The sequence below is a fragment of the Thunnus albacares genome, chromosome 23 (assembly GCF_914725855.1).
Source record: "Thunnus albacares chromosome 23, fThuAlb1.1, whole genome shotgun sequence".
Classification (NCBI taxonomy): Eukaryota; Metazoa; Chordata; class Actinopteri; order Scombriformes; family Scombridae; genus Thunnus; species Thunnus albacares.
The window spans coordinates 378,981-405,160 of NC_058128.1; the positions used below are offsets into that span (position 1 = coordinate 378,981).

A 26,180-nucleotide genomic window follows, 5' to 3' on the forward strand; every position below is an offset into this window, starting at 1 on the left:
AGCACATGTCTCGTTATTGTCAGGACTTTTTCTGATGTGTCTACAGATCTGTCACACATGATGTTGGAGTGGAAAGTAAATGTAAAAATGTCCCTCACTGTTAGCAGAATGTGTTACTCACCAAACAATAGATGGGTGGCATAAGGGCTGTAAGTACTGTAGCAGCCATGATGATTGTGCAGGGCACTGCCATCTCTGCAGTCAGGAAAACAGCTGTACAACGTGAACATACACAAATAAAGAAGTGTGACATGCTGACTGCTGGTCAAAAGGTTTGGTTAGACAGCAGGTCCTTAATATTTCTACAGGACTCATGGTCGTCTCTTTTTATAAATACCATAGACACACAGCTCACCACAAAGCCACAGCTTGTCACCATAGTGACACACAAATACATAAAGTTTGTAAAAACGTTAAAACATAATGTTATTGCATAATAATGAACTTAATACACTGATAAATGAAGACATCTATTAGGTTCAGTTATTATTAAGTGAATCTGGTGTAAAATCCTGATCTTCATATTTGAAAGTATTTCATCGTTAGTGTGTCAAAGAGTTTTTACCTGTGTTGAACACTTGCTCTGAGATGCTGAGGAGGCAGGAAGAGCAGAGAGGAGTCAGACTGCAGAGGTTTTATAGTCTGTCAGAGACGACACGAACTCTCTGTGGTCACATGATTTCACCTCCCCTCCCTTCTCTCACTATATCTCATCTTTTCTGTTCAGCTTTTGTAAAAAACTGCAAATGAAGGCGTAAATAAAATGAATGTAGAGTTGAAATTGTTCACAACTCTACAGATTTGCTACAACTTATGTAGAATGCAGCCGTCCTCCCAAGAAAAACAACAGTACAGGTCTTAAATTCAGTCGTTAAAAGTGACCTATAGTTACGTTTGTGTGACAGACGCCATCTAGTGGCCATAGTAATTATGACCCGGAGAAGTAACGTCTACATAAGGTGATAAATTTCCTTATTAGGAGGAGGCGGGTTGGATGGCTGGTTAGACAGATAGATAGATGGCAAAAAGTGGACTCAGCTGCAGGAGACCGCTGTTTGATTCACGTTTCCAACTGAGAGTCGGGACAGTTTTTTAAAAAACAGTCGTCACATCATAAAACATTATTTATTATGATTCCTGTTGATAGAGGACGTATGAAGGACATAAATGTGTGGTGGACTGTAGCATGTCTACTCAATTATTCTTTTCTTTTACATGTTCTTCACAGAAAATAAACCAAGGTCATGAAGTTTCAGGTTGAAAGATTATATCCTTGTATAATTTTCTTTTGTTAAAAATTAGAAATGAGTCATTTTGACCCAAACACCACTTAAAGGTTTAGTATCTATATAAGGACAACCTGCCTACGCAACACCTCTGACTGACAAAGCTTTAAGTTCTGCAATGCACCAAGCAACACCCAAGCAGCAGTTTCCATCAACATGAACCACATGAACCACATGTTCGCGTGTTCATGTGGTTCATGTGGTTCATGTGGTTAAGTTTCAGATCTCAAGTGGTTTTTCAGTCTGTGAAGTAAAGCAAACATCCGTTCACATCCTCTCAAACTTGGTCTTGACAGTGGAGAATGCACTCTTGACCTCTGCCCTCTCCCTACACTAGTATAACAGGTTAATGAAGAAAAGCTGTACTCATTATGATACTAGTGTTAGCTGGTTCTGATGGACTCCAAAATCTAATGCAAGTGTCAATCTGGACCACAGCTGTAGAAGTAGTAGTAGTATTAGTAGCCCTGCAGGGACGAGAATACTGCAGTAACTGTAGTAGTAGCCAAAGTCGATGAAGTTTCAGGTTGAAAGATTATATCTTTGTATAATTTTCTTTAAGTAAAAATTAGAAATGAGTCAATTTGACCCAAACACCACTTAAAGGTTTAGTATCTATATAAGGACAACCAGCCTAAGCAACACCTCTGACTGACAAAGCTAAAAATTCTACAATGCACCAAGCAACACCCAAGCAGCAGTTTCCATCAACATGAACCACATGAACTTGTGGTTCATCAATGACACATTTTCATTTTCATTGATGAACCACAAGTTTCAGATCTCAAGTGCTTTTTCATTCTGTGAAGTAAAGCAAACATCTGTTCAGATCTTCTCAAAGTTGGTGTTGGCTGCAGAGAATGCACTCTTGACCTTTGCCCTCTCCCTACACTAGTATAATAGGTTAATGAAGAAAAGCTGTTCTCATTATGATACTAGTGTTAGCTGGTTCTGATGGACTCTAAAATCTAATGCAAGTGTCAATCTGGACCACAGCTGTAGAAGTATTAGTAGTAGTAGTAATAGTAGTCCTGCAGGGACAAGAATACTGTAGTAACTGTAGTAGTAGAAGTAGTAATAGTAGTAACAGTAGCAGTGGGAGTAATAGTAGTAGTAGAAGTAGTAATAGTAGTAGCAGTAGCAGTATTAGTAATAGTAGTAGTAGAAGTAGTAATAGTAGTAGCAGTAGCAGTATTAGTAATAGTAGTAGTAGAAGTATTAATAGTAGTAGTAGAAGTAGTAGTAGTAGTAGTAGAAATAGTAATAGTAGTAGCAGTAGCAGTATTAGTAATAGTAGTAGTAGAAGTAGTAATAGTAGTAACAGTAGCAGTGGGAGTAATAGTAGTAGTAGAAGTTGTAATAGTAGTAGCAGTAGCAGTATTAGTAATAGTAGTAGTAGAAGTAGTAATAGTAGTAACAGTAGCAGTGGGAGTAATAGTAGTAGTAGAAGTTGTAATAGTAGTAGCAGTAGTAGTAGTAGTAATAGTAGTAGTAGAAGTTGTAATAGTAGTAGCAGTAGCAGTATTAGTAATAGTAGTAGTAGAAATAGTAATAGTAGTAGTAGAAGTAGTAATAGTAGTAGCAGTAGCAGTAGTAGTAATAGTAGTAGCAGTAGCAGTAGTAGTAATAGTAGTAGTAGAAGTAGTAATAGTAGTAGTAGAAGTAGTAATAGTAGTAGCAGTAGCAGTAGTAGTAATAGTAGTAGCAGTGGCAGTAGTAGTAATAGTAGTAGTAGAAGTAGTAATAGTAGTAGCAGTGGCAGTAGTAGTAATAGTAGTAGTAGAAGTAGTAATAGTAGTAGCAGTAGCAGTAGTAGTAATAGTAGTAGTAGAAGTTGTAATAGTAGTAGCAGTAGCAGTATTAGTAATAGTAGTAGTAGAAGTAGTAATAGTAGTAGTAGAAGTAGTAATAGTAGTAGCAGTAGCAGTAGTAGTAATAGTAGTAGCAGTAGCAGTAGTAGTAATAGTAGTAGTAGAAGTAGTAATAGTAGTAGCAGTAGCAGTAATAGTAGTAGCAGTAGCAGTAGTAGTAATAGTAGTAGCAGTGGCAGTAGTAGTAATAGTAGTAGTAGAAGTAGTAATAGTAGTAGCAGTGGCAGTAGTAGTAATAGTAGTAGTAGAAGTAGTAATAGTAGTAGCAGTAGCAGTAGTAGTGATAGTAGTAGCAGTAGCAGTAATAGTAGTAGCAGTAGCAGTAGTAACAGTACCTGATGTTGCAGTGGCGTGCAGTGATCACCTAGCGGCGGTGGATCAGCGCTCTGCTGCAGTAAAGTTGTTTGAAAGTTTGGCCCCCCTTTGTGTATGTGGGTCAAATTGACCTGAACATTGTATGAAGGACATAAATGTGTGGGGGATTGTAGCATGTCTCCTGAGATATTATATTTCCGGGGTTCGAAATGAAGCTCTCGAACAAAAACATTGTCTCAATACATTTTTTTTAACGACCAAGAACTTTATGTTTTTTAGCACCTTTTAGTCCATTGATATTCCAGGTACAAATGGTAAATTTATTTGCTAGAGGTTTTATAAGCTTCTTTGGTACCATTTATACTTTTTTATTTTAATTTTTACATGACATATAGCTGCTTCAAAATCAGGGCAAACCCCCGTAGAGATCCATGACACAGAACATAAAACAACATGACACAGACAATAAAACACAAATAAACACAAAAACTTTACACATACCCTTTAAAACTTCTCTTCTATAGACATGTTTCACCAAGCTGATTACCCTGCTCCGCCCCATGGTGTAAACAATGGTGTAAACAATGGTGTAAACAATGATGTAAACAATAGCCATAAAAAATAGCATTTCAATCAGGGGAGACAAGTGAATGAAGCAAAAATAATTGTTTATTATACAGAAGATGTTGATGATTGAGTGTTACTGTGTCAAAAGTCTTTGGTGCTGCGACTCTACAGACAGATTCTGAATCGAGGGACATCAGTCCTGAGCAGCAGCAAGATAAATCCCCCCATGGAGTCCAGACTCTGCTGGAGGCTGATGACTTCTGAGATTTATAAGGCTGATGAGGTTAATGAAGCGATGCACTGATGAATCTGCGAAGACTGGGCAGTGGCTCTTCAAAAAGATTCCCAATTAAACGGGGAATTCCGCAGGGATGCCCGATTAGTCCTTTATTATCTATTTTAGCTGGAGAATTGATTGCGATATTCCTTAAAAACTCCCCAATATACAAGATATCGAAATACTGGGGAAAGAATTCATGACTAGCCAATTTGCTGACGATACAGCACTATTTTTAAAAAACAAGAATATGGTTAAAAAAGCAATTGACAAGATCAATCTTTACTCCATCAGCATCAAGCATCATGTCTGACACCTCGGTTTAGTGGAAACAAAATAAATGCATAGCAGAGAAGATTTAAATGTTATTGAGGTTGAAAGCTGTTCAAGTCTTTAAATCACTGGCTCTGATTTATCGATGTTGGGTTGAATTATTTTATCTAAAGCTGAAGGTTTATCAAGGTTTATCTACCCTTGCCATTCTCTGTCCACTTCACCAAAAGTGATTAATTCATCTAACTCCATAATTTTTAGTTTATATGAAGAAACAAAACTCATTATTTATGCAGAACACATTTAGCCTGTATGGTACCATATCCCTAATAAATATTTAATAAATATTGAAAGGAAAAATGATGTTTACCAACAACTTTTCACCACATAATTCCTTATTGTGGAACAACAGACTTATTGTCATAAATAGAAATTTATAGCTGAATAGTTAACAAAGGTTTAACATTCAACATGATTTACTGGATTCAGACGGACTCTTATTATCCTTTGATGAGTTTACCAGTAAGAACAAAATTACTATTTCAAGAGAAGGAAATGACAGAATCTGTAAAGCAGTTCCTGTTCCTTTACTCTGAATGATACAAAGCAGTTTGTTTCTCTTCCATTACACCGTCTTTGCCTTCTTTAAAAGCTGATGATGTCAATTTGTTGGATAAAAGATGTGATAACAGAAAAATTAGTTTGACTTTTATTAACTCTAATTATTAATTTCTTACACTGAACTGTAACTTTATTCTTGTATTTTATTCTATTTCAGCTTGTTTTTATTGTCTGTTCTTGTAACTCTTTAATGACTGTGTTTAACTGTATTTAAATGTAATTTTATAATGTGTTTATTTTGCACTTTGTCTCTTTGCTTTCAATGTTTGATGTAAAGAACTTTGAATAACCTGCTACATAAATGTGCTGTATGAATAAACTTGCACTTTGTTATTAAATATATGAAGAACATTTGATTTAAAGTCTCGTTCTGCTGCGTCTCATTCAAGTTTCCATCTGAACAAACCAAAGAAAAGAAACTTCTGAGCCACAAAACATCATTTATTAACCTCAAACTGTTACCTGTAGCAGTACCACCTCTGACCTGCAGGAGGCTCCCAAACACCTGGAAACACAACATTATTATACTGAACTTCACATGTTAATATGATGCATCCAAACATCTGGAAACACAACATTATTATACTGAACTTCACATGTTAATATGATGCATCCAAACATCTGGAAACACAACATTATTATACTGAACTTCACATGTTAATATGATGTTTCTCTAATATCTTTTCAAACAGCTGATGTTGAATTTACATGTCAGGAAACAGCTGTCAGCTCATTCTTAGAAAACAAACAGGAGCAGTTTGTGTTTGTTGGGAGGAGATGATGAAAACATACAGAACAGAAAAATAATCTCACAGTTTACATCATGAAGCCTTTTATTTCCATCTGATGCGTCTGAGCTGCTGCAGTCAGTCTGCAGGACGTCAAACAGCTGCTGGAAACTTTCCATCAACATCAACACGACTGAATGAGTTTCTGACTGTTTGTATTTGTTTATTTGTTGTTGACGCTGCACACGTGTTAACATTCTTTATTTGGTTAGTTATGAGAATATTGAGTAGAATCAGAATCAACTTTATTGTCATTGTTCAAATCAACATTACAGTGCTGATAAAAAGTGACAAACAAAAATATTTCAAATAAAATTACAAATGAAAACAACAATAATAGTTTTTAAAAGAGAGAAACAGTATTGCTCAGAGGCTTTTAGACAATAAATGATGTTGAAACAGAACAGAAACACTGTTAGAGACAGTCAGTGTTCATGTCTGTGTTGGTAGTTTATCATTCATCATTTTTATTATATCACACATGTGTTGATTCCATACAGAGACATACAGTCTGCTGCACATAGAAATCAATGTCAAACAGCACAGATGCTCCTACATCTGATACTGTACACAGTAATAGATGATGTTGTGATGCACAATGACTGACTTCAGTACAGCTGTTGTATCGATTTATAGATTTATTGATTGATTTATGACGTTTACAGAAGAAAACTCATTTTATAAGCTAACTCTGGTGCAGTACATCAAATGTTAACATTTATGTTTAACACAGTAAATGGTCCCAATAAATACATCAGACAGAAAAAGAGAAAACTCTGCTCTCTCATTAGTTGTGTAGCTTTGGAGTTTAGGTAACTCTTGCAGTTTAGATTACTCACATCTTTTCGTTCACTCTTCAAAATAAAGACCTTCTCACAATCCTTCAGAACTGGAAATTCACCCCGACCTTCAATAATGTCAGTTATCTTGAATGTTTCATAGGGGGGGATAAGCACCTCTTCCTCATCTTGAAACCATGAATAATTCTTCAGGTAAGCTCCTGAACAGGTCTCAATTTTAAAGCAGGTCTTGTTACCAAATTGAGTAAGGTTTGTTCTTTTAGAGCTGGAGGCAAACGCACCAAACCGAATGATGTCGTTAACATTGCCAGTGAATGTAACATTGGTTTTTCGATAAGTAGTCTGACACTGATGATTGTTATTCAGTTTTTGTATGGCAGTAGTCAGCCAGAAATGTAAAGAATGGAATCGGAAGGAGCTGCCATAGATGCTCCTATTGGTCCGCACTGCATCATTGAATTCTTTATAAATGTCTCTGGATGTATAGACACAGATTGCCAGCATGTGATTTTTGATAAGAGCCTTATTCTGTGGGTATGTTTTGTTTGAACATTCTGTCCAGACCATTTTCAATGTTCCCACATTCTCTTTGTTGAAATATGTGCTGTTGACATTCTTCTCCATCTCCTGGTCGCAGCCATCATACTTGTCATCAACAGCATTATCAACCATGTTCAGTGGAAATGGGCCGGAGTTCTGGAGGGCAGAAGAAGGAAGGAACAGGTGATGTTACACAACAAAGATTTTATAGTTTATTCAAACCAACTTATATAAAGTGCAACAGTAAATACAGGTTGAAGGAAACGTAATGCAGTCTGAATGATGTTTTCTGTCAACATGATGAGAAAATGTTGATACTGAACGTGTCAATAAAACGTTGACTGATAACATGTTTTATTGTTTTGCAGACTAATATCAGCTGGTAGTGACACAGCAATATTTAGGTTTTTATGACTGTGGTTTATGGCACCTGGTTCAGGTCAGAGAAAGATCCTGGTCTCTGTTTAATACAGAGAAATGTTTATGAACATTGAAGTGAAAGCAGCATCTTTCACTAACTGTAACCAAACACTGAACACACAGGACTGAGGATGTGAACTCTGCACTTTGAGCGCTGGTTTAACAGTGTTTCTGTGTGTTTATCCTCCTCTACAGCTCTGCTCTCAAACATCATTCAAGCAGCCATTACGTTTGTTACCACAATGGGAAAACTATTTCCTAGTATATAAAGACATTTAGTGGGAGACAGGGCTGGAACTGAGCTGACAACCAACTTGACTTCATGGAATAAAACAAGATGATACCGTCCACTCACAAGTTGGTTACATACAAACCTTAACGTTCAATACACTCAACAGGTTTGACTGATCAATCCTCTGTTGTATAAAGACAATAAAACTGAAGCTTAAGGCTTCACTCTGACTGGAGACATTTTTATTAACATGTTTATTCACTGCTGCCGTTAAAAGACTAAATTAAAACCTCTCCACTCGCTGCACTTTGTACCTCGATGCAACTTTCACTTCCTCCCTCACAGGAAACAACGCTGGAGCTCTGACTTTGAAAAAAGCTTCTTGTGGTTTTTCTACCACAACATGAAGTTACACTTCAGATGTTGTTTCATCAATCAGAAAACACACAGCACATGTCTCGTTATTGTCAGGACTTTTTCTGATGTTTCTACAGATCTGTCACACATGATGTTGGAGTGGAAAGTAAATGTAAAAATGTCCCTCACTGTTAGCAGAATGTGTTACTCACCAAACAATAGATGGGTGGCATAAGGGCTGTAAGTACTGTAGCAGCCATGATGATTGTGCAGGGCACTGCCATCTCTGCAGTCAGGAAAACAGCTGTACAACGTGAACATACACAAATAAAGAAGTGTGACATGCTGACTGCTGGTCAAAAGGTTTGGTTAGACAGCAGGTCCTTAATATTTCTACAGGACTCATGGTCGTCTCTTTTTATAAATACCATAGACACACAGCTCACCACGAAGCCACAGCTTGTCACCATAGTGACACACAAATACATAAAGTTTGTAAAAACGTTAAAACATAATGTTATTGCATAATAATGAACTCAATACATCGATAAATGACGACATCTATTAGGTTCAGTTATTATTAAGTGAATCTGGTGTAAAATCCTGATCTTCATATTTTAAAGTATTTCATCGTTAGTGTGTCAAAGAGTTTTTACCTGTGTTGAACACTTGCTCTGAGATGCTGAGGAGGTAGGAAGAGCAGAGAGTCAGACTGCAGAGGTTTTATAGTCTGTCAGAGACGAGACGAACTCTCTGTGGTCACATGATTTCACCTCCCCTCCCTTCTCTCACTATATCTCATCTTTTCTGTTCTGCTTTTGTAAAAAAATGCAAATGAAGGTGTAAATAAAATGAATGTAGAGTTGAAATTGTTCACAACTACAGATTTGCTACAACTTATGTAGAATGCAGCCGTCCTCCCAAGAAAAACAACAGTACAGGTCTTAAATTCAGTCGTTAAAAGTGACCTTTAGTTACGTTTGTGTGACAGACACCATCTAGTGGCCGTAGTAGAAATGAGTCATTTTAACCCAAACACCACTTAAAGGTTTAGTATCTATATAAGAGCAACCTGCCTAAGCAACAGCTCTGACTGACAAAGCTTAAAGTTCTACAATGCACCAAGCAACACCCAAGCAGCAGTTTCCATCAACATGAACCACATGAACCACATGCTCACGTGTCATATCTAAGTTTCAGATCTCAAGTGCTTTTTCAGTCTGTGAAGTAAAACAAACATCCGTTCAGATGTTCTGACACTTGGTGTTGACTGCGGAGAATGCAGTCTTGACATTTGTCCTGTCCCTACACTCATATAATCAGTTAATGAAGAAAAGCTGTACTCACTATGATACTAGTGTTAGCTGGTTCTGATGGACTCCAAAATCTAATGCAAGTGTCAATCTGGACCACAGCTGTAGAAGTAGCAGTAACAGTAGCAGCAGCCCACTAATAATATCTGACTTGATAGCTTCCTGCAGTCAGCTGTCATACTAACAGTAGTAGTACTGTGGTATTTTACCTGATGTTGCAGTGTACCTGCAGTGATCACAACAGTGGTGGATCAGCTTCAGGTTTTTTACAGACGCTGTGATGTTTGCTGCTAGAAAAGTTTGCCCCCCCCACCTTGACAAGAAGCATATGTTGGTGACTTGTTAATTGAAAAGATGTAAACAGTCTCTCTATGATATGGAACATAAAACACAATATTCTCAGCAAACATTAATGCATAGTTACTTTTTATGAATAAATTGCAGAATAAAAACATCATTGTGGCATGTGCACACATGAGGCGAGTCAACAATTATCATTAGGAAATGTCAACTGGTGCCGGTTTCAAAGCTTTACAAATACTGTGACTCTTCAAACCTTGCGTAAACACTCAGCAGCCATGAGTTCCTCTAAGCAGCTGTGTAAGACTGAAAATGGAAGTTATTGATACCCACAGTGCAGGAAGCTACAAGAAGACAGCAAAGTATTGTCAGCTTGTAGTTTCCACAGTGTGAAATGTAATTAAGAGATAACAGTTTAGGGCGACTGTCGAGGTCAAGATGAGATCTGGAAGATCAAGAAAACTCTGGGAGAGAACTGCTTTTATGCTGGTCAGAAAGACAAATTAAAACCCACATTTGACTGCAAAAACCTGCAGGAAGATTGATCAGACTCAGGAGTGGTGCAGCGTCCCACCAGAAATCCACCGACCTCAAGAGACACCAGCTGAACGTTTAGGAACGGCCCTCATAGTCCGCTGACTTAAACATTACTGAAAACCTGTGTGTAGATCTTAAAAGAGCTGTGAATGCAAGACGCCCAAGAATATTACAGAACTAGAAACCTTTTGCAGGAAGAATGAGAGAAAATCCCAAATACAAGAACTGAGAGATGTTTAGCTACAAAAAGTGTTTCCAGGCTGTGATATCTGCCAGAGGAGGATTACTGACTACTGACTATGTAGAGCCCAAACTTTTACACACAATGATGTTTTTCTTTCTGTTTGATTTATGACATAAAAATTAAATATGCTTTATTGTTTGCTGAAAATATTGAGTTTTACATATCATAGAGAGGATGTGTTTATATCTTGTCAATTAAAAAATCACCACAATATATTATTTGTCAAGGGCCTAAACTTTTGTATGCAACTGTATTTATGTCTGTGGTTAAAATGGTGTCAAAGCTTTTGAGTCAGTGGCGACACCTGCTGGACACTACTGGTATTACTGGTATTACATCTGTTTAAAGGATCCAATCACAGCTCAGTTTGTTTATTTGTTGGTTGTAGCAGCCTAGAGGTTTTTACATTCTCACTCAATATGTTCTAATTTGACCAGTTTTAGGCCAACTGATAACAAATCAATAAAACTTTATTCCTGTCAGACACTCAGACCTTCATGTTTGGACAGAAAATGAACAGAAATATAAGTGAAGTGATGAGGAGGCGTGTTGGAGAGACTCCTGTCAGTATAATCCTGACTCTGCTGTCAATATTCAGACTTTGTTCAGTGAAGTTTAAATGATTCAAACTGACCACTTTTAAACAGCTCAGCTGCTTTTACACACAGCAGCAGAAGAAGAAAAGTTGTGGATTTGAGTTCATGCTGATTTTTTATCATTTTTACATGTTGCTGCTTTGACCAAGTCACCAAGTTCTTCAAACACTCCTGGACTGAAATTAGAGAATTGATCTATGATGCTTTTAAAGAGTGTATAGACTATTCTATTTTATCACCTAGCATGAAACAAGGCATAATCACATTTATACCAAAACCACATGAAGATAAATGATCCTCAGACAGCTGGAGACCTTTGACCCTTCTGTCTGTAGATTAGAAGCTCCAAGCTCATGTCTACACTAACAGACAAGCAAGATAACTGATGGAACAATCTGCGTTTATCAAAGGGAGAAATATTGATTATCATACTCAATTAATCTTAGATTTTCTTGATTATAATTCACTGATCTGACATGAAAAGTTTATTTTATTCTCAGATTTCTTTAAAGCCTTTGATACCTTAGAACATCCCGTTTTATTTAAAACTTTGGAAATGTTTGGTTTCAGAACAAGCTTTTGTAATGTAACTCATCTGCTTTATAAAGATATTAACAGTAGTGTGTCTCTTAGCCACGGCTTTTCCAATAGATTCCCAATTAAACAGGAAATTCAGAAAGGATGCCCGATTAGTTTTATTAGTTTATTATTTATTTTAGCCACAGAAATTATTGCGATATTACTTAAAAACTCCCAAATATTCAAGGTATCGAAATACTGGGGAAAGCATTCATGACTAGCCAATTTGCTGACGATACAGCACTGTTTTTACAAAACAAAATTATGGTTATAAAAGCCATTGATAAGATCAATCTTTACTCCATCAGCATCAAGCATCATGTCTGACTTTGAACCTTAGAAAATGTGAAGTTGTGGCTGTTCATAGCAGTGATCTGAGTAGAACATCCAATATCCCAGTTAAAGAAGAGGTAAAACACCTCGGTTTAGTAGAAACAAAATAAATGCATAGCAGAAAAGATTTAAATGTTATTGAGGTTGAAAGCTGTTCAAGTCTTTAAATCACTGGCTCTGATTTATCGATGTTGGGTTGAATTATTTTGTCTAAAGCTGAAGGTTTATCAAGGTTTATCTACCCTTGCCATTCTCTGTCCACTTCACCAAAAGTGATAAAGTCATCTAACTCCATAATTTTTAGTTTATATGAAGAAACAAAACTCATTATTTATGCAGAACACATTTAGCCTGTATGGTACCATATCCCTAATAAATATTTAATAAATATTGAAAGGAAAAATGATGTTTACCAGCAACTTTTCACCACATAATTCCTTATTGTGGAACAACAGACTTATTGTCATAAATAGAAATTTATAGCTGAATAGTTAACAAAGGTTTAACATTCAACATGATTTACTGGATTCAGATGGACTCTTATTATCCTTTGATGAGTTTACCAGTAAGAACAAAATTACTATTTCAAGAAAAGGAAATGACAGAATCTGTAAAGCAGTTCCTGTTCCTTTACTCTGAATGATACAAAGCAGTTTGTTTCTCTTCCATTACACCGTCTTTGCCTTCTTTAAAAGCTGATGATGTCAATTTGTTGGATAAAATATGTGATAACAGAAAAATTAGTTTGATTTTTATTAACTCTAATTATTAATTTCTTACACTGAACTGTAACTTTATTCTTGTATTTTATTCTATTTCAGCTTGTTTTTATTGTCTGTTCTTGTAACTCTTTAATGACTGTGTTTAACTGTATTTAAATGTAATTTTATAATGTGTTTATTTTGCACTTTGTCTCTTTGCTTTCAATGTTTGATGTAAAGAACTTTGAATAACCTGCTACATAAATGTGCTGTATGAATAAACTTGCACTTTTTTATTAAATATATGAAAAACATTTGATTTAAAGTCTCGTTCTGCTGCGTCTCATTCAAGTTTCCATCTGAACAAACCAAAGAAAAGAAACTTCTGAGCCACAAAACATCATTTATTAACCTCAAACTGTTATCTGTAGCAGTACCACCTCTGACCTGCAGGGGGCTCCCAAACACCTGGAAACACAACATTATTATACTGAACTTCACATGTTAATATGATGCATCCAAACATCTGGAAACACAACATTATTATACTGAACTTCACATGTTAATATGATGCATCCAAACATCTGGAAACACAACATTATTATACTGAACTTCACATGTTAATATGATGTTTCTCTAATATCTTTTCAAACAGCTGATGTTGAATTTACATGTCAGGAAACAGCTGTCAGCTCATTCTTAGAAAACAAACAGGAGCAGTTTGTGTTTGTTGGGAGGAGATGATGAAAACATACAGAACAGAAAAATAATCTCACAGTTTACATCATGAAGCCTTTTATTTCCATCTGATGCGTCTGAGCTGCTGCAGTCAGTCTGCAGGACGTCAAACAGCTGCTGGAAACTTTCCATCAACATCAACATGACTGAATGAGTTTCTGACTGTTTGTGTTTGTTTATTTGTTGTTGACGCTGCACACGTGTTAACATTCTTTATTTGGTTAGTTATGAGAATATTGAGTAGAATCAGAATCAACTTTATTGTCATTGTTCAAATCAACATTATAATGCTGATAAAAAGTGACAAACAAAAATATTTCAAATAAAATTACAAATGAAAACAACAATAATAGTTTTTAAAAGAGAGAAACAGTATTGCTCAGAGGCTTTTGGACAATAAATGACGTTGAAACAGACCAGAAACTCTGTTAGAGACAGTCAGTGTTCATGTCTGTGTTGGTAGTTTATCATTCATCATTTTTATTATATCACACATGTATTGATTCCATACAGAGACATACAGTCTGCTGCACATAGAAATCAATGTCAAACAGCACAGATGCTCCTACATCTGATACTGTACACAGTAATAGATGATGTTGTGATGCACGATGATTGACTTCAGTACAGCTGTTGTAGAGATTTATAGATTTATTGATTGATTTATGATGTTTACAGAACAAAACTCATTTTATTTATTTTCTCCATCAGTAGAAGAAAACTCTGCTCTCTCATTTGGGTGCAAGTTTGCAGTTTAGGTTACTCACATCTTTTCGTTCACTCTTCAAAATAAAGACCTTCTCACAATCCTTCAGATCTGGAAATTTACCCCGACCTTCAGTAATGTCAGTTATCTTGAATGTTTCATAGGGGGGGATAAGCACCTCTTCCTCATCTTTTTCAAGGGTTGGATAATGCTTCAGGTAAGCTCCTGAACAGGTCTCAATTTTAAAGCAGGTCTTGCTACCAAAGTCATCAAGGTCTTTTTTTTTAGAGCTGGAGGCAAACGCACCAAACCGAATGATGTGGTTAACTTTGCCAGTGAATGCAACATTGGTTTTTCTATAAGTAGTCTGACAGCCTTGGTTTTTTTGGTTTCTATTCAGGATTTGTATGGCAGTAGTCAGCCAGTAATGTAAAAAATGGAATTTGAAGGAGCTGTCATAGATGGTCCTATTGGTCCGGACTGCTTCATTGAATTCATCATAAAGTTTTTTATCATTTTTATTATTTTTGTAGCCAGATGTATAAGCACAGATTGCCCGCATGTGGTTTTTGGTGAGAGCCTTATCCTCTCGGTCTTTCTTTTTCTTTGAACATTTTTCTGCTTTTTTCCAGGCTTCTTCAAATTTACCCTCATTCTCTTTTTTGAAATATTTTTTCTCAACCTTCTTCTTCATCTTCTTGTCGCAGCCTTTGTACATGTCATCAACAGCATTAAAAACCATGCTCAGTCGAATAGAGCTGGAGTTCTGGAGGGCAGAAGAAGGAAGGAACAGGTGATGTTACACAACAAAGGTTTTATGGTTTATTCAAACCAACTTATATAAAGTGCAGCAGTAAATACAGGTTGAAGGAAACGTAATGCAGTCTGAATGATGTTTTCTGTCAACATGATGAGAAAATGTTGATACTGAACATGTCAATAAAACGTTGACTGATAACATGTTTTATTGTTTTGCAGACTAATATCAGCTGGTAGTGACACAGCAATATTTAGGTTTTTATGACTGTGGTTTATGGCACCTGGTTCAGGTCAGAGAAAGATCCTGGTCTCTGTTTAATACAGAGAGAAAGTTTATGAACATTGAAGTGAAAGCAGCATCTTTCACTAACTGTAACCAAACACTGAACACACAGGACTGAGGATGTGAACTCTGCACTTTGAGCGCTGGTTTAACAGTGTTTCTGTGTGTTTATCCTCCTCTACAGCTCTGCTCTCAAACATCATTCAAGCAGCCATTACGTTTGTTACCACAATGGGAAAACTATTTCCTAGTATATAAAGACATTTAGTAGGAGACAGGGCTGGAACTGAGCTGACAACCAACTTGACTTCATGGAATAAAACAAGATGATACCGTCCACTCACAAGTTGGTTACATACAAACCTTAACGTTCAATACACTCAACAGGTTTGACTGATCAATCCTCTGTTGTATAAAGACAATAAAACTGAAGCTTAAGACTGTTAGCAGAATGTGTTACTCACCACAATGGGCAGGTCCCTGCGTGGAGTTTCCATGTTCTCCCCGTGTCTACGTGGGTCTCTGCTGGGTTCTCTGGTTTCCTCCTACCATCAAAGACATGTATGTTTATGGCAAACTGTTTTAACATTTAATCAAACCACACTCCTATCTGTAATTACATTCTAGATATCCAGAATAGCATTTCTGCTGGTCAAAATAGTATTCTCACTAGTCAGAATAATAATTAAAGATATACAGAATAACATTCTTACTAGAACAAATTGTCTTTCAAGATATCTACAACTGACTGTGCTTGTCAAAAACACATTAAGATATCTTAAAATCTTTAAAAAGTATAAGTGGCCATTTTAACATTTAATAGCTGGATATTTATTGCAGATATATATAATTTGATTCTTCCTAGTCAAAATGAACATTTCAGATATCCACAATTCATTCTTCCTAGGACAAATGACGTCACTTTTGCCATTCGTGTGTATTGGGCTTTCAATTTCAGAAATCCACAATTACATTTGGATATCTAGAATACAATTCTTACTAGTCATAATTCTAATTTCAGAAATCCAAAATGAAAAAATACATAAATACATTTTGACTAGTAAAAATATCATTATGGATGTCCACAATTTCAATTTTACTAGGAAAAATACAGTTTTGGACATCTATATAAATAATGTGGATATTCTTTCTATCCAGAATTCAGTTGTAGATACCTGAAATCGTAACTGATGTAGATCAACGTACTGTGTGTTTTTTTTCAACATGGCGGTCGCGTTACAAATAATCTCACTGTACAGCTAAACAGTAACTAAAATATGTTTCTGAAAACATTTGAGGTGAGAAATAGGCAACGCAGTAACAGAATCTTGATTCATATTTGATCAGCGCTGCCTAGTTTGATAGTTTGATCTGATCATCACTCAGTAACAATCACCTCTGAGTTCAGGACATGCGTAGTGCGACATCTAGTGTCCACTTTTGGCGGGTTTTTTCTTTTTTCACTGAAAGCAAATGCTGACTTCAGTTATGACTGGTAAGAATTGTATTGCAAATATCCAGAATGTTTATTCTAGATATCCAGAATGTAATTGTTGATTTCTGAAATTCAAAGCCCAATACATACGAATGGCAAAAGTGACGTCATTTCTCCTAGGAAGAATGAATTGTGGATATCTGAAATGTTCATTTTGACTATGAAGAATCAAATTATATATATCTGCAATAAATATCCAGTCTAGCTATTAAATGTTAAAACGGCTTGCCATAGTATGTTAGGGTTAATACTCCTGTCAGAGCTCCTGACCAAGAAACTGGCAAAAAGACCTGGAGTTGATCCCCGGGCGCTGCACTGTAGCTGCTCCTAGTGTGTGAGTGTAGGTTGGGTTAAATGCAGAGGATACATTTAGTTTCAATGAATGTGAGTGATGAGAAATTTTTAGGCTAGATGGGAACACTTCACACATGTCTCGTTATTGTCAGGACTTTTTCAACAAATCTGTCACACATGATGTTGGAGTGGAAAGTAAATGTAAAAATGTCCCTCACTGTTAGCAGAATGTGTTACTCACCACAATGGGCAGGTCCCTGCGTGGAGTTTCCATGTTCTCCCCGTGTCTGCGTGGGTCTCTGCTGGGTTCTCTGGTTTCCTCCTACCATCAAAGACATGTATGTTAGGGTTAATACTCCTGTCAGAGCTCCTGACCAAGAAACTGGTAAAAAGACCTGGAGTTGATCCCCGGGCGCTGCACTGTAGCTGCTCCTAGTGTGTGAGTGTAGGTTGGGTTAAATGCAGAGGATACATTTAGTTTCAATGTATGTGAGTGATGAGAAATTACAATAAATAAATGTTAATATTAATCTTAAACCACCAGACAAGGACTGAAAGTCTTAAAGCAGCAAGTAGGACTAGAACTCCTCCAATGATCAGGTGGGAACGCTTCATCTCTAGACGCTCTTCAACGCTGGAGCTCTGACTTTGAGAAAAGCTTCTTGTGGTTTTTTTTACCACAACATGAAGTTACGCTTCAGATGTTGTTTCATCAATCAGAAAACACACAGCACATGTCTCGTTATTGTCAGGACTTTTTCTGATGTGTCTACAGATCTGTCACACATGATGTTGGAGTGGAAAGTAAATGTAAAAATGTCCCTCACTGTTAGCAGAATGTGTTACTCACCAAACAATAGATGGGTGGCATAAGGGCTGTAAGTACTGTAGCAGCCATGATGATTGTGCAGGGCACTGCCATCTCTGCAGTCAGGAAAACAGCTGTACAACGTGAACATACACAAATAAAGAAGTGTGACATGCTGACTGCTGGTCAAAAGGTTTGGTTAGACAGCAGGTCCTTAATATTTCTACAGGACTCATGGTCGTCTCTTTTTATAAATACCATAGACACACAGCTCACCACAAAGCCACAGCTTGTCACCATAGTGACACACAAATACATAAAGTTTGTAAAAACGTTAAAACATAATGTTATTGCATAATAATGAACTCAATACATTGATAAATGAGGACATCTATTAGGTTAAATTATTATTAAGTGAATCTGGTGTAAAATCCTGATCTTCATATTTGAAAGTATTTCATCGTTAGTGTGTCAAAGAGTTTTTACCTGTGTTGAACACTTGCTCTGAGATGCTGAGGAGGCAGGAAGAGCAGAGAGGAGTCAGACTGCAGAGGTTTTATAGTCTGTCAGAGACGACACGAACTCTCTGTGGTCACATGATTTCACCTCCCCTCCCTTCTCTCACTATATCTCATCTTTTCTGTTCAGCTTTTGTAAAAAACTGCAAATGAAGGCGTAAATAAAATGAATGTAGAGTTGAAATTGTTCACAACTCTACAGATTTGCTACAACTTATGTAGAATGCAGCCGTCCTCCCAAGAAAAACAACAGTACAGGTCTTAAATTCAGTCGTTAAAAGTGACCTATAGTTACGTTTGTGTGACAGACGCCATCTAGTGACCGTAGTAATTATGACCCGGAGAAGTAACGTCTACATAAGGTGATAAATTTCCTTATTAGGAGGAGGCGGGTTGGATGGCTGGTTAGACAGACAGATAGATAGATGGCAAAAAGTGGACTCAGCTGCAGGAGACCGCTGTTTGATTCACGTTTCCAACTGAGAGTCGGGACAGTTTTTTAAAAACCACAACTATGATTGTCGTGTTGTTTGCTGTTGCCATGACGATGAAGGTTGTCCAACTTTAAGGAAGTAGAAACTTTAACCCAAACCATGTTTCAAAGGATCATTTGAACCCAAACCAGGATCTTTCCCTAACCCTGACCAGACCTTCACCACAGTGTCGTCACACCATAAAACATTATTTCTTATGATTCCTGCTGATAGAGGACGTATGAAGGACATAAATGTGTGGTGGACTGTAGCATGTCTACTCAATTATTCTTTTCTTTTACATGTTCTTCACAGAAAATAAACCAAGGCCATGAAGTTTCAGGTTGAAAGATTATATCCTTGTATAATTTTCTTTTGTTAAAAATTAGAAATTAGTCATTTTGACCCAAACACCACTTAAAGGTTTAGTATCTATATAAAGGCAACCTGCCTACGCAACACCTCTAACTGACAAAGCTCAAAGTTCTGCAATGCACCAAGCAACACCCAAGCAGCAGTTTCCATCAACATGAACCACATCTTCACGTGTCACAAGTTTCAGATCTCAAATGGTTTTTCAGTCTGTGAAGTGAAGCAAACATCCGTTCAGATTTCTCACCCTTGGTGTTGACAGTGGAGAATGCACTCTTGACGTTTGCCATCTCCCTACACTAGTATAATAGGTTAATGAAGAAAAGCTGTACTCATTATGATACTAGTGTTAGCTGGTTCTGATGGACTCTGAAATCTAATGCAAGTGTCAATCTGGACCACAGCTGTAGTAGCAGTATCTGATGATGCAGTGTACCTGTGGGTAAAATCAGGGCAAACCCCCGTAGAGATCCATGACACAGAACATAAAACAACATGACACAGACAATAAAACACAAATAAACACAAAAACTTTACACATACCCTTTAAAACTTCTCTTCTGTAGACATGCTTCACCAAGCTGATTACCCTGCTCTGCCCCATGGTGTAAACAATGGTGTAAACAATAGCCATAAAAAATAGCATTTCAATCAGGGGAGACAAGTGAATGAAGCAAAAATAATTGTTTATTATACAGAAGATGTTGATGATTGAGTGTTACTGTGTCAAAAGTCTTTGGCGCTGCGACTCTACAGACAGATTCTGAATCGAGGGACATCAGTCCTGAGCAGCAGCAAGATAAATCCCCCCATGGAGTCCAGACTCTGCTGGAGGCTGATGACTTCTGAGATTTATAAGGCTGATGAGGTTAATGAAGCGATGCACTGATGAATCTGCGAAGACTGGGCAGTGGCTCTTCAAAAAGATTCCCAATTAAACGGGGAATTCAGCAGGGATGCCCGATTAGTCCTTTATTATCTATTTTAGCTGGAGAATTGATTGCGATATTCCTTAAAAACTCCCCAATATACAAGATATCGAAATACTGGGGAAAGAATTCATGACTAGCCAATTTGCTGACGATACAGCACTATTTTTACAAAACAAGAATATGGTTAAAAAAGCAATTGACAAGATCAATCTTTACTCCATCAGCATCAAGCATCATATCTGACACCTCGGTTTAGTGGAAACAAAGTAAATGCATAGCAGAAAAGATTTAAATGTTATTGAGGTTGAAAGCTGTTCAAGTCTTTAAATCACTGGCTCTGATTTATCTATGTTGGGTTGAATTATTTTGTCTAAAGCTGAAGGTTTATCAAGGTTTATCTACCCTTGCCATTCTCTGTCCACTTCACCAAAAGTGATAAAGTCATCTAACTCCATAATTTTTAAGTTCATATGGAGAAAAAAAGTCATTATTTACACAAATCACATTTAGTCAGGGATTACGTTAATGGGGGATTGTGGCTTTAAGAGTCAAATGGTTAAAACAACCTCAATCTATATGGTAGCATATCCCTAATAAAATATCTAAATTGGAGGGATTGAGTTTCTTGCTTAAATGTGATTTTGAGGTGCCCAAAATTAGTATTTTAGTATCTTTTGATACATTTTAAGTAGGGCTGTAGTCTCCTGATCGGCTGGTTGATTAGTTGGTCAATATGCTCTACCAAATTCTCATTGGTTGAATACTTGCTGTGTTACTTTCATAAGGAGAAAAGTGCTACATCAATAGCTGTATGAATAAACTTGCACGTTGTTATTAAATGTATGAAGAGTTTGTTAACTGCTGAATCCAACATTTGATTTAAAGTCTCGTTCTGCTGCGTCTCGTTCAAGTTTCCATCTGAACAAACCAAAGAAAAGAAACTTCTGAGCCACAAAACATCATTTATTAACCTCAAACTGTTACCTGTAGCAGTACCACCTCTGACCTGCAGGAGGCTCCCAAACACCTGGAAACACAACATTATTATACTGAACTTCACATGTTAATATGATGCATCCAAACATCTGGAAACACAACATTATTATACTGAACTTCACATGTTAATATGATGCTTCTCTAATATCTTGTTGAATTTACATGTCAGGAAACAGCTGTCAGCTCATTCTTAGAAAACAAACAGGAGCAGTTTGTGTTTGTTGGGAGGAGATGATGAGTGATGAGTTTATTCAGTTAGTTATGAGAATATTGAATTGAATCAGAATCAGCTTTACTGTCATTGTCAACAACATTATAGTGCTGATAAAAAGTAACAAACCACAACATCAATCAATATTTCAAATAAAATGAAAAATGAAAACAATACAACAATAATAATTTTTAAAAGAAAGAAACAGTTTTACTGGCTTTTGAGGCTTTTGGACAATAAATGATGTGGAAACACAACCTGTTGCACCTTAAACAGGATCATGTGATCCGGCCATCAATCAGGGAAATGTAAGAAAGTAAGTAAAACTTTATTTATATGGCACTTTTTTAAACATGTTACAAAGTGCATTACATCGATATTGACACATCAAGAAAAGAGAAGAAGAAAACCAAAAAAGACACATTCAGGAACACATACAGACATCACGCACATACGAACACAGACAGCATACAGTCATCGCCAGGAGCTCATACTTGAATTTATCGAATTTAATGGGAAAGCCATCCTAAAAAAGTACATTTTCAGGTTTTTTTTGAAACAGTCAACAGACTGATCTGATGGAAGCTGGGAGATTGTTCCACAGTCTGGGTGCCGGGGCAGCAAAAGCACAGTCGCCTTTGGCTTTTAGTTTGGCACGCGGTGCGGCCAACAGGTTTTGGTTGGAAGTGGAAATGGACATGTTGTTAGGAGCTAAACCGTGTACAGCTGTTGTAGTGATTTATAGATTTATTGATTGATTTATAGTTTACAGAACAAAACTCATTTTATTGCATTTTCTCCATCAGTAGAAGGAAACTCTGATCTCTCGTTAGTGCGCAGCTTTACAGTTTAGGTTACTCTGATCTCTTGTACTCACCAAAACAAAGACTTTCTCACAATCCTCCAGATCTGGAAATTTCCCCCGACCTTTAATAATCTTGGTTATCTTGAATTTTTCATAGGGGGGGATAAGCACCTCTTCCTGGTCTGGATACAATGAATAATGCTTCAGGTAAGCTCCTGAACAGGTCTCAATTTTAAAGCAGGTCTTGTCACCAAAGTCAGTAAGGTTTGTTCTTTTAGAGCTGGAGGCAAACATACCAAACCGAATTATGTCGTTAACTTTGCCAGTGAATTCCTTATTGGTTTTTCTATAAGCAGTCTGACAGTCTTGTTTTTTTTGGTTTCTATGCAGGATTTGTATGGCAGTAGTCAGCCAGTAATGTAAAGAATGGAATGGGAAGGTGCTGCCATAGATGCTCTTACCGGTCCGCACTGCTTGATTGAATTCTGCATAAATGTCGTCAGATGTATAGACACAGATTGCCAGCATGTGGTTTATGGTGAGAGCCTCATCCTCTGGGTGTTTAATTTTTGAACATTTTTCCCAGACCATTTTCAATGTTCCCACATTCTCTTTCTTGAAATATGTGCTTTTAACTTTCTTCTCCATCTCCTCGGTGCAGCCTTCATACTTGTCATCAACAGCTTCAGGAACCATGTTCAGTGGAATTGGATCCGGTGGAGGTGGGGAAGAACCGCTCTAGTGGGCAGAAGAAGGAAGGAACAGGTGATGTTACACAACAAAGGTTTTATGGTTTATTCAAACCAACTTATATAAAGTGCAACAGTAAATACAGGTTGAAGGAAACGTAATGCAGTCTGAATGATGTTTTCTGTCAACATGATGAGAAAATGTTGATACTGAACGTGTCAATAAAACGTTGACTGATAACATGTTTTATTGTTTTGCAGACTAATATCAGCTGGTAGTGACACAGCAATATTTAGGTTTTTATGACTGTGGTTTATGGCACCTGGTTCAGGTCAGAGAAAGATCCTGGTCTCTGTTTAATACAGAGAGAAAGTTTATGAACAGTGAAGTGAAAGCAGCATCTTTCACTAACTGTAACCAAACACTGAACACACAGGACTGAGGATGTGAACTCTGCACTTTGTACCTTTATGCAGCTTTCACTTCCTCCCTCACAGGAAACAACGCTGGAGCTCTGACTTTGAAAAAAGCTTCTTGTGGTTTTTCTACCACAACATGAAGTTACACTTCAGATGTTGTTTCATCAATCAGAAAACACACAGCACATGTCTCGTTATTGTCAGGACTTTTTCTGATGTGTCTACAGATCTGTCACACATGATGTTGGAGTGGAAAGTAAATGTAAAAATGTCCCTCACTGTTAGCAGAATGTGTTACTCACCAAATAATAGATGGGTAGGATAGAGGCTATAACTCCTACACCAGCCATGATGATTGTGCAGGGCACTGCCATCTCTGCAGTCAGGAAAACAGCTGTACAACGTGAACATACACAAATAAAGAAGTGTGACATGCTGACTGCTGGTCAAAAGGTTTGGTTAGACAGCAGGTCCTTAATATTTCTACAGGACTCATGGTCGTCTCTTTTTATAAATACCATAGACACACAGCTCACCACAAAGCCACAGCTTGTCACCATAGTGACACACAAATACATAAAGTTTGTAAAAACGTTAAAACATAATGTTATTGCATAATAATGAACTTAATACATTGATAAATGAAGACATCTATTAGGTTAAATTATTATTAAGTGAATCTGGTGTAAAATCCTGATCTTCATATTTGAAAGTATTTCATTGTTAGTGTGTCAAAGAGTTTTTACCTGTGTTGAACACTTGCTCTGCGATGCTGAGGAGGCAGGAAGAGCAGAGAGTCAGACTGCAGAGGTTTTATAGTCTGTCAGAGACGACACGAACTCTCTGTGGTCACATGATTTCACCTCCCCTCCCTTCTCTCACTATATCTCATCTTTTCTGTTCCGCTTTTGTAAAAAAATGCAAATGAAGGTGTAAATAAAATGAATGTAGAGTTGAAATTGTTCACAACTACAGATTTGCTACAACTTATGTAGAATGCAGCCGTCCTCCCAAGAAAAACAACAGTACAGGTCTTAAATTCAGTCGTTAAAAGTGACCTATAGTTACGTTTGTGTGACAGACGCCATCTAGTGGCCGTAGTAGAAATGAGTCATTTTAACCCAAACACCACTTAAAGGTTTAGTATCTATATAAGAGCAACCTGCCTAAGCAACAGCTCTGACTGACAAAGCTTAAAGTTCTACAATGCACCAAGCAACACCCAAGCAGCAGTTTCCATCAACATGAACCACATGAACCACATGCTCACGTGTCATATCTAAGTTTCAGATCTCAAGTGCTTTTTCAGTCTGTGAAGTAAAACAAACATCCGTTCAGATGTTCTGACACTTGGTGTTGACTGGGGAGAATGCACTCTTGACCTTTGCCCTCTCCCTACACTAGTATAATAGGTTAATGAAGAAAAGCTGTACTCATTGTGATACTAGTGTTAGCTGGTTCTGATGGACTCCAAAATCTAATGCAAGTGTCAATCTAGACCACAGCTATAGAAGTATTAGTAGTAGTAGCAGTAACAGTAGTAGCAGCCCTGCAGGGTCGAGAATACTGTAGTAACTGTAGTAGTAATATTGCTACTAATAATATCTGACTTGATAGCTTCCTGCAGTCAGCTGTCATACTAACAGTAGTAGTACTGTGGTATTTTACCTGATGTTGCAGTGTACCTGCAGTGATCACAACAGTGGTGGATCAGCTTCAGGTTTTTTACAGACGCTGTGATGTTTGCTGCTAGAAAACAAGAAGCATATGTTGGTGACTTGTTAATTGAAAAGATGTAAACAGTCTCTCTATGATATGGAACATAAAACACAATATTCTCAGCAAACATTAATGCATAGTTACTTTTTATGAATAAATTGCAGAATAAAAACATCATTGTGGCATGTGCACACATGAGGCGAGTCAACAATTATCATTAGGAAATGTCAACTGGTGCCGGTTTCAAAGCTTTACAAATACTGTGACTCTTCAAACCTTGCGTAAACACTCAGCAGCCATGAGTTCCTCTAAGCAGCTGTGTAAGACTGAAAATGAAAGTTATTGATACCCACAGTGCAGGAAGCTACAAGAAGACAGCAAAGTATTGTCAGCTTGTAGTTTCCACAGTGTGAAATGTAATTAAGAGATAACAGTTTAGGGCGACTGTCGAGGTCAAGATGAGATCTGGAAGATCAAGAAAATTCTGGGAGAGAACTGCTTTTATGCTGGTCAGAAAGACAAATTAAAACCCACATTTGACTGCAAAAACCTGCAGGAAGATTGATCAGACTCAGGAGTGGTGCAGCGTCCCACCAGAAATCCACCGACCTCAAGAGACACCAGCTGAACGTTTAGGAACAGCCCTCACAGTCCACTGACTTAAACATTACTGAAAACCAGTGTGTAGATCTTAAAAGAGCTGTGAATGCAAGACGCCCAAGAATATTACAGAACTAGAAACCTTTTGCAGGAAGAATGAGAGAAAATCCCAAATACAAGAACTGAGAGATGTTTAGCTACAAAAAGTGTTTCCAGGCTGTGATATCTGCCAGAGGAGGATTACTGACTACTGACTATGTAGAGCCCAAACTTTTACACACAATGATGTTTTTCTTTCTGTTTGATTTATGACATAAAAATTAAATATGCTTTATTGTTTGCTGAAAATATTGAGTTTTACATATCATAGAGAGGATGTATCACCACAATATATTATTTGTCAAGGGCCTAA

At 37.1% G+C, this 26,180-nt stretch overlaps 2 protein-coding genes and 1 long non-coding RNA gene across 4 annotated transcripts in view; all 3 read right to left on the reverse strand.

Annotated features, from left to right (window-relative positions):
- The window catches only part of LOC122975632, a 58,436-nt gene extending 39,623 nt beyond the window's left edge, over positions 1-18,813 (reverse strand). Inside the window, exons 1-4 of the mRNA XM_044344158.1 lie at positions 18,520-18,813; positions 18,076-18,167; positions 17,467-17,547; positions 15,901-15,981 (exon numbers count right to left, since the gene is read on the reverse strand). Of these exons, the coding sequence (XP_044200093.1) occupies positions 15,901-15,981; positions 17,467-17,547; positions 18,076-18,147 (234 nt within the window). The 5' untranslated portion in view covers positions 18,148-18,167; positions 18,520-18,813. The remainder of the gene's footprint in view (positions 1-15,900; positions 15,982-17,466; positions 17,548-18,075; positions 18,168-18,519) is intronic.
- On the reverse strand, positions 7,942-9,038 carry LOC122975167. The gene is made up of 2 exons (XR_006400580.1): positions 9,004-9,038; positions 7,942-8,651 (listed from the first exon to the last, which is right to left on the reverse strand). It is a non-coding gene; the product is annotated as an uncharacterized LOC122975167 (long non-coding RNA).
- Positions 18,814-21,290: 2,477 nt separating the features above from the next.
- Positions 21,291-24,244, reverse strand: LOC122975166 (ecto-ADP-ribosyltransferase 5-like). Of its 2 annotated transcripts, XR_006400579.1 has the most exons (3): positions 24,196-24,244; positions 23,752-23,843; positions 22,722-23,078 (listed from the first exon to the last, which is right to left on the reverse strand). XR_006400579.1 is itself a non-coding variant. In XM_044343438.1 (2 exons), exons 1-2 carry the CDS (start codon positions 23,881-23,883, stop codon positions 22,365-22,367), a joined length of 846 nt encoding a protein of 281 aa, XP_044199373.1. In that variant the 5' UTR covers positions 23,884-24,112; the 3' UTR covers positions 21,291-22,364. The 2 variants fall into 2 exon arrangements, 1 of the variants encoding a protein (XP_044199373.1); XM_044343438.1 differs by lacking the exon at positions 24,196-24,244 and having other exon boundaries at positions 21,291-23,078; positions 23,752-24,112.
- Between the last annotated feature and the right edge of the window lie 1,936 nt (positions 24,245-26,180).

Coding starts and splice junctions, on each gene's coding strand:
- LOC122975166 (XM_044343438.1), bottom strand. CDS start 23,883: ATGTCACACTTCTTTATTTGTGTATGTTCACGTTGTACAGCTGTTTTC. Junction 23,079..23,751: donor TCCTACCCATCTATTATTTG/GTGAGTAACACA, acceptor TCTGCCCACTAG/AGCGGTTCTTCCCCACCTCC.